Here is an 8,884-nt window from a genome sequence, read left to right on the forward strand (position 1 = left end):
GTATTACTGTAATCACATATTCAGAGTGCTTGGCTCCACTGTCCTGCAGCTCAAATAGGGAGAAGCATTTTACTATCAGTACATAACCCTTTGCTGAACTTTGTTTTGTTAGCAGAAATGACCCTGTGAGCCCCAAACAGCACTGGCTGTACCATGAACCTCTCTGTAGGGTCAAAGAACCTGAAGAGAAGTGATTACTAGGGCACCCAGCCTTTCCAGAACTCCACTGTGGTGCTCTGCAACACTTCCATCTACTGTTAAAATAGTACAAAATGTGAGAAACAAAGACCATGAACTGCTACAACAGGTAGCTGAGCAAGAGAACTTTTGGTAACAGTGTCCCTACGTCCTAAAATGTATTTCAGCAAAAAGATGGGAAATGAGGGGAGCTCTGCACCCTGTGCCAAAGCAAAAGCCACTGTCATTCATGTCTTTGTGCAACATCTATGGTCTGGCTGCTCAGTCTAATGCAGAAAATTACTCAAAACACCAATACATTCTCGGGGCAAGAAATACTGGAGATAACCTGCAAGTTTCTTCTCCAACCGGTAATTTAGTTTTCGAGGGAGGTAAAGACTTGAGCCATCAATTCACTGACCAAGTAAAAGACTGTCTTTAGGATCTTTTGTCACTGTAAATTTTAAATCCCAGCGTACTAATTGGAAGATATTTTCACCATTTTTTAAACACCATAAAAGATCTCGTAAAATAGATTAATAGATTTTAGTCACAAGTCACACATACTTTAAAATCCACCTGCTTTATTTTGGTACATTACTACCGAATCACAATTTTTGACAGCGAGGCCTTGAAGCAATTGCCTAAAGGAGGCTGACATCAGCCCTCCCAGTGGCTTTCAACATTTGAGCATCAGCCCGGTGGAAGCGCTTTCCTGGAAGCACTTTCCTCCTGATCATCGCTTCCATCATCCATGCACCAAACTGCAAGTCATTGCTGGTGCACACACGTAACTCTGCAACTCCACCTACTGCCCCTGGTTTGGTGTTGTGTTTGTTACTATGGCACCGTTCATTGCTATGTCAAGAGGTGGTAATGGAACACATGAAGGGCATCTCACCCCGGCTGTGCTGCAAAAACAGAACGAACAACAGCTCCTGATGTACAGGGACACTCAAGTTCAAGCAGGCCTCACCCAGCCCCCAGGCAGAGCTACGGGGAACATCTCCTGCCTCACTGCCCAAGGAAATGATGTGCATGTTCTGACAGTGCTTAAGGACTTTCACTGACAGGGCAAGCAGCAGCCTCTTCTGCACTTCATAATTGGGATTTTGGGCATTTCATGCCATGACACACAATGTGAGGTGTGGAAGACAAATACCTCACCTGTAGTTATGTGTGCCTTCAGTCACCAAGAGCTGGACATGCTGTGACAAAATCTGGAAACGAGAATGTGTAAAGCACTGAGAACTGTGGGAGAAGCTTTTAAATGCAAGTTTCATTGCAGAAACTGATATTCTGAACCATCTAAGGCAAGTGTCATCTATTTGCTCTTTGTTCCTACTGAAGAATAACAAACAGAAGTGCAGTCTAAAGAACACAGCTCAGTTTCTACGGAGCAGTTGGGGTGCAGGAGAAACACAAGCCCTCAAGCACAGGAAGCCTCCAGCAATTGTGTAAGCAGTACCGAAGCTGTTTTATATTTTCATATAAAATCTGAAGTTTCACCTTGTAGAAAGAATCCCGAGTTATTGGCAACCACATGAGCATTTCACTCTACTGCAGTAACATGCAGAAACATCAGCTTGAAGCAACCACCCCAAGGGCCACCAAATTCATCAGTGACTAAATCCACAATAGCAGATTGAATGAAGCAGGGATTGGCCTCTCCCACCCGCGAGTGCTGCTTCGACAGTCTCCTTATGAAGCCAGAACTTATGCAACAAGTTACTCTTAATTAGTTTGCAGGAAACTGTTTCAGGTAACACTTGTCCTTCTAACACGTTTTTACAAAAAAATCTCCCACACAACATCACATGTGAATTATTTTATATTAGGAGCTCAAGTATCATGAAGCTGAAAAGACAGAAACAGGAAACTAGTTCATTTGTGTAAGAGCAGGACAAGATTCTCAGAACTTGCCCCTACCCACCCCCTCCTCCCTAACAAGGTCATTATCTCAGGCTTGCTGTGAATACCAAATGTAATCTTCAGGGCAAATTGGTGGAGCTACTTACTAAAAACTTTACTACTCCTCCTTCAAAGGCCAAGTAGTTTCCTGGCAGATCATGTGATGTACAACTGACTGTATAACTTCTCATGCCAAAACTTGATCACCTCCCTGCAAAATGATGGATCAGGCTTGGAGCTATATTAGCCAAGACTTTAACCACGGGATTTATCAACATGAATTAAAACCCAACTTATAGCACATCACCGCTTTTTCAGAGATTGATTTGTCTTGAGCTCTTTAAGAACTGCTTAACTTTCCTGCTTTGAGGAGACACTGGTTTGCAGTGAAAGGGCCAAGCATGTGCAATTAATAATACATTTAACAGGACACAGCTGCTGCTCAGGATCCAAAGTAGTGAGTGACTGATGCTGGGCATGAGAAGAGCTAGTTTCAGTGATAACAGACAAGTCAATGACACAACTCAATTCTTAACACTTTTATTCTTACAGTTCTAGGTTTGAACTGTACATGCAGAGTTGCATAAGTCACAATAGAGATTTACAGTGGATTCTATTCTATGGTAGAGTGCAATCCAGAATCCTTGAACAGTATAAAAAACAACTTTAAACATCAAGAACTTGTTAGGAGCAGAAGGGTTAAAGCTTCCCCAAGAATTCCAGCTCTCCTGGATACCTAGTTACTAGGTACTGTATGTTAGACAAGAGTTGAAGAGCTGTAGAACACTAAACAAACTCAGAACATCCCGATGTCATCCCATCTTCTTTACTTCTTTCCCACATTTCTGGCAATTAAGAATAAGTCAAAAACCCTGCCACCTGCAACCAGCTAATACAGACAAAAACAACTACTCCTTAACTTGCCTGTTTAGGGTTGTACAGTGTTAAAGAAAATATTCCCTCAATGGCATTTGTATCTCACATCAGCTGAAAAAGCAATGTAACAAAAATAAAGGTAGAACATCTTTGAAAATAAATATAAAGAGGGAATGCAGACAAAGTGTCAAAGATTTTTTTTTTTGGCAGGTAACATTCATAATATACAAAATATAACTTATTCATATTAGCCAAGGAAACATTCACAAGTTCCTGTAAACTGGTTTAATCCACCTCCTCCATGCGTGATGTGTCATCATCTCCTTCAAGAGGTGGCATCTCCTCAGTGACTGCTGGACTAGCTTCTTCTGCAGCAGTGTCATCTTCATCAATGCCTGCGCAGAGAACACACGGACTGTTAATGCTGACAGCACAACTCAAATCTTTATTTATTGCAGCATAACCATCTGAGGGTTCCCCTTTTTCCACACATACCAAGCAGCACCAACGTGATCTATAGACATTACACCCTGAAGGGGTGTGTGACCATATCAAGTGTACTGGAGCCAGGACAGATACGTAACTTACCCAGACCAAGTTTGATCATTCTATAAATGCGGTTGGCATGTGTCTGAGGGTCTTCTAAGCTGAAGCCAGAGGACAGGAGTGCTGTCTCATACAGCAAGATGACAAGATCCTTCACAGACTTGTCATTCTTATCAGCCTCTGCTTTCTGCCTCAGTGTTTCAATGATGGAATGATCAGGATTAATCTCCAGGTGTTTCTTTGCTGCCATGTATCCCATTGTGGAGTTGTCCCTTAATGCCTGTGCCTTCATGATCCTCTCCATGTTGGCAGTCCAGCCATATGTACTTGTTACAATGCAGCATGGAGAAGTAACTAAACGATTGGACACAACAACCTAGAAAGGGATACAAAGCCGAGTTCATAATTTAAACATTTCAACAAGTACAACTGATTTACTCATTTCAGATCGCAGAACTGGTTACATATAGACAAATCGAGTACTTCTATTTACCTTTTCTACTTTCTTTTCAAGGATGTCTTTCATTATTTTGCAAAGGTTTTCAAACTTGGCTTTCTTCTCCTCCTGCTTCTTTTTCTCTTCCTCATCTTCTGGAAGTTCCAAACCCTCTTTTGTCACAGAAACCAGGGTCTTGCCTTCAAATTCCTTCAGCTGCTGCACACAGTATTCATCGATGGGCTCAATCATGTAGATCACCTCCAGCCCATGTTTGCGAAGGCGCTCCACAAAAGCAGAGTTGGCCACCTGATCCTTTGTCTCACCTGCAAGAAACAAGGATGGCAGAGCTGAGCCTCAGCAATAACATAGCAGCTTGTTTATTTTCTGCACAGCCTATGCAACATTCTGTGGTGCTTCCCATAAATACCACAGGGAAAAAAAGGGGCATGAACAGCCTGAAGAAACAAGCCTTTTAAAACTCATACCCTCACTTCTAATACTCTGCCCTAGTTGCACTTTGCATTTCCTGAATGCCAGGTAAGAGATGTTTCCCATTCCTGCCAAGCAAGAAGACCGGGAAGCCCTGTAACAGCACTTATACACCCCCAAAAAAGCTAATTCTACATATATACCTGCCTTTACACATCATTTCAGTTCCAACTCACCAGTAATGTAGTAGACGTGTTTCTGGTTCTCCTTCATCCGAGTGCAGTAATCCTTCAGAGAAACCATTTCATCACCAGATGCAGATGTGTAGTACCTCAGTAATTCTGAGAGCTTCTTGCGGTTCTGGGAGTCCTCATGGATGCCAAGCTACAAAGGTAGAAGAAAAAAACTGCTACTAAATGATTCCTTCAGGTAAATACCGAACTGTGGTAGTTCAGGTGTAACAAGGATCCATAGTTGCCACTATCAGTATTGCTAAGCAAAAAGATTACAAACCTTGATGTTCTTGGAGAACTGCTCATAGAATTTTTTGTAGTTCTCCTTGTCTTCAGCCAACTCAGTGAAAAGTTCTAAGCACTTCTTCACCAAGTTCTTCCGGATCACTTTCAGGATCTTGCTCTGCTGCAGCATCTCACGAGAAATATTCAGAGGTAAATCCTCAGAGTCTACCACACCTCTCATGAAATCTGGAAAATAACAGAATTACCTTTGTCACTGTCAAATGTTACCAGTTACTACCCAAGTGGCTCTGCCCACTTAAATTACAGATTGGTTTTCTACAGAATTCTGTGTAACATGAACTAAGCAGTACTTTCAACTGCTCAGATCAGCTGTTTAGAACTCAAATCTTCCCCTTTCCAAACTTCTCTAAATACAACAAGAAACCACAAAATAGCAAAGCAGTTTCTGTAACTTTTTAGGAAACATTTCCCCAAAACCATACTCACTCAGGTATTCAGGGATCAGCTCCTCACAGTTGTCCATGATGAAAACTCTGCGCACATACAGCTTGATGTTGTTCTTCTTCTTCCTGTTTTCAAACAGATCGAACGGTGCACGCCGTGGGACAAACAGGAGAGCCCTGAATTCCAACTGCCCTTCCACAGAGAAGTGCTGTGAAGAAGCAAGATGATCATTTTAGTCAATTTGCAAGGTTTCCACTGTAATAACCTTTAAACAGCTCTTCAAAAGTACAACACAAATTGTGACCAGTGGACATCAAATAAACACAATAGTCAAGACACAGGTCAGGAACAGGCACTTTCTTCAGACAGACACATTAAATTTGTGTTCAGTTACAAGGCTAGTTCAAATGACCTTCTGTTCCCTTTATCACAGACTGAAATTTAGAAAGCAAACATGTTCTTATAGTACTTCCCACTACAGGCACACAAACGAGTATCAGATCTCACATCTCACCCGAGGTCCTCCCAACACTACAAACCCAAATAACTCAATTTATGTTTATCTGCAACCTACTTTTAGGTTTTGTTTGACACGGTAAGAACTCAACTACAAACTGGGAAGGTATGTGCACTTACTGAGTGCAGACTCTATTCAGATTATCAATACAAATGAAGCAACTAAAGTTGTGCTGGAAGACAGAAAACTTACTTTCACAGCCAGGTGGTCTTCCCAGTCATTAGTCAGACTCTTGTAGAATTCTCCATATTCTTCATTAGTTATGTCATCTGGGTTCCTGGTCCAAATGGGCTTGGTCTTGTTGAGCTCTTCCTGATCAATGTACTTCTCCTTGATCTTCTTTTTCTTCTTCTTGTCTCCATCCTTCTTCTCTTCTTCTTCATCAGAACCAACATCCTCAATCTCTGGTTTATCTTCTGTCTTTTCCTCCTTCTCTTCTTTTTCCTCTTCCTTTTCCTCAGCCTCATCATCACTCACTTCCTTATCACGTTCTTTCTCCACCTACAGAAGAGATCAGCAGTTGAATTGAGAAAGCGGTAAGTTGCATAATTAACTCTAAGGTATTCCTCACATTCTGACAAAGATGGAAAACTACATGAACACAATGTCAGTCTTTCCTTCTAGACTCAAAGGACTCCCATTCTCAGTGCTGAGACACAAGTGGTATTTTGTTTCCTCATGCTCATGGGGTAGTTCTTGTTTAATTTCATTACACTGAATGACCTCAACAATACAGCAGGATGTAGTTAACAGTTTGGAAGCAGATACACCACTGGCTTTGAAAACCCCAGGTTTATTTTAATCTAGTCCTGTGAAATAAATCTGTAGTTAACAGAACTGCATATAAGAGCTGCCTCCATATCACATCTGAAAGAATTGTAACTACCACAGTACAAATGTACTGCTCCTTCTCACATTACACAAATTCACGTGTCTGTAAGTGGTGATACTCGTTTAGCTTCAAGCAAGATACATACAAAGAGTGTAATAGGGTAGCCGATGAACTGAGAATGCTTCTTCACAATTTCCTTGATGCGCCGTTCCTCCAGGTATTCAGTTTGATCTTCTTTAAGATGCAGGATGACTTTTGTTCCACGGCCCAGAGGTTCACCTAGAATGGAGCATACGGGTTTTACTTTGCTGCAGCATAGTAGACTTGGATTAATTCTTTAAAAAGGCACTGCTATAGGTCATTTTTTTACCACTGGGAAAATGAAGCTTTGGGTACAGAAACTGCCTTAACAATCTACAAGCTTGCTGTACCCAGCACATATTTTAAGTGAGCTTAGGGAGATGTTCACTGCTCTGTTCATGGGTTATCTTTTAAGATTTTGCATACAGAGTAGTTGTACAAGTCTACAGAAATGTTTCCATGTGTAAGCTTAAAAATCTTAAATCTTTTTTATATAATGCACCACTTACTTGGGCATTCCTTTATCTATCAAGTTACACCAACTTAAATGGGAGGGATGAGCTGGGCCTGTGCCTGATGACTCATAGTACTTATTTCACATCTCCCATTTGTCTTTTCCCATGCATTGAGTAGGTGCCATTATTATGAATCTTTACAAAGCATCGCTGAGCAGAAACTTAATACTCACCATTATCCAGCCTGACAGTGAAGGACCCTCCAGCTGAGGACTCCCAAGCATACTGCTCGTCATCATTGTGCTTGGTGATCACCGTCACTTTTTCAGCAACCAGGTAGGCAGAGTAGAAGCCAACACCGAACTGACCAATCATGGAAATATCAGCCCCTGCCTGCAGGGCTTCCATGAAAGCCTTGGTGCCAGACTTGGCAATAGTACCAAGGTTGTTGACCAGGTCAGCTTTGGTCATCCCAATGCCGGTATCCACAATGGTTAGAGTGCGGTCATGCTTGTTTGGGATCAGGTTAATTTTCAGCTCTTTTCCGGAATCCAGCTTGCTTGGGTCAGTCAAGCTCTCATACCTGATCTTGTCCAGAGCCTGAAAACAAAGAGGCAGGCTTTAACATTCCCTGACTATTCCTAAATATTTCACTAGCCCTATTAACATAATGAAGCAGACTAGGGCTTCAAGTACTTACATCTGAAGAATTGGAAATCAGCTCCCGGAGAAAGATTTCCTTATTGGAGTAGAAAGTGTTGATGATCAGAGACATCAACTGAGCAATCTCTGCCTGGAAGGCAAAGGTCTCCACCTCCTCCTCCATGGGTTGGTCTTGGGTTTGCACAGCTTCTGGCATCTGCGAGGAAGAAGACAGTTGAAATTCAATTCTGGAACAGCTTGGCACACATATCCCATTGCAGGCAGTCACAATGGTATTCTGAGATAAAATATTTCAACCACGTGGTTTCAACACTAAAGGAACACCGCACACAACCCCCCCCCCCCTCCCCGGATCTTATTTCTAGATAGTAACAATTCAGGAGTTTTAAGGAACGCAGAAACTAGATGCAAGACTTTTACTACAGGCTTGCTTTATGTTCACTTTAATTTGCACCATCCGGGCTAACGCAGGTTCCTTTCTCCTGTTATATTAGAAATTAATATAGGACCTTTATTTCGCCTCGTCACACAAGAAGTAGATATCGTTCTCACCATAAAGTCCGTATTTGCATTACTTTTTCACGTCCCCCTATACACTTACAACTATCCCCTGCAGCAGCACACTCTATGCATTAACTGTGACTTATGCACCAACACGGCTCAGCCGGACCCGTTTCCCTTGTCTTACATGGATTAATATCCGTCCTTAGAAGCTCCCCAAGCACTCCAATCGCTAAAGGCTCCATGGGCGCGGTGCAGGGCCAGCCCCGGGACGAGGCTCCCCCCGCCCGCGCCGGGGCCGCCCCCGCCTCCCGAGCGGCGCGGCTGCGCAGCGCCCCCTGCCGGCGCCCGCCGGCACCGCCAAACCTTCTAGAAACTGCCAGAGCCTTCCCCGCCCGCGCCCGCCCCCCCCGCCCGAGCGCTGCGGTGCCGAGCAGCCCCCCGAGCCCGCTCCTGCCTCCTCTGCCCCCCGTCCTTACCCCCCCTCCCTGCCCCCGCTCCTTCTCTCCTCCTGCACTCCACTTCTTTCCCCCC

The 8,884-nt window shown here is 43.2% G+C and overlaps 1 protein-coding gene across 1 annotated transcript in view; it reads right to left on the reverse strand.

The window, feature by feature from the left end:
- Positions 1-2,612: 2,612 nt before the first annotated feature.
- HSP90AA1 (heat shock protein 90 alpha family class A member 1) overlaps positions 2,613-8,884 on the reverse strand; it is an 11,781-nt gene continuing 5,509 nt past the window's right edge. Inside the window, exons 2-11 of the mRNA XM_027673989.1 lie at positions 7,887-8,045; positions 7,420-7,786; positions 6,796-6,929; positions 6,011-6,319; positions 5,344-5,509; positions 4,892-5,082; positions 4,615-4,762; positions 4,004-4,272; positions 3,553-3,886; positions 2,613-3,359 (exon numbers count right to left, since the gene is read on the reverse strand). Of these exons, the coding sequence (XP_027529790.1) occupies positions 3,250-3,359; positions 3,553-3,886; positions 4,004-4,272; positions 4,615-4,762; positions 4,892-5,082; positions 5,344-5,509; positions 6,011-6,319; positions 6,796-6,929; positions 7,420-7,786; positions 7,887-8,045 (2,187 nt within the window). The 3' untranslated portion in view covers positions 2,613-3,249. The remainder of the gene's footprint in view (positions 3,360-3,552; positions 3,887-4,003; positions 4,273-4,614; positions 4,763-4,891; positions 5,083-5,343; positions 5,510-6,010; positions 6,320-6,795; positions 6,930-7,419; positions 7,787-7,886; positions 8,046-8,884) is intronic.

The sequence above is a fragment of the Neopelma chrysocephalum genome, unplaced genomic scaffold (genome assembly GCF_003984885.1).
Source record: "Neopelma chrysocephalum unplaced genomic scaffold, ASM398488v2 Primary Assembly neopelma1_24, whole genome shotgun sequence".
NCBI classification, from domain to species: domain Eukaryota; kingdom Metazoa; phylum Chordata; class Aves; order Passeriformes; family Pipridae; genus Neopelma; species Neopelma chrysocephalum.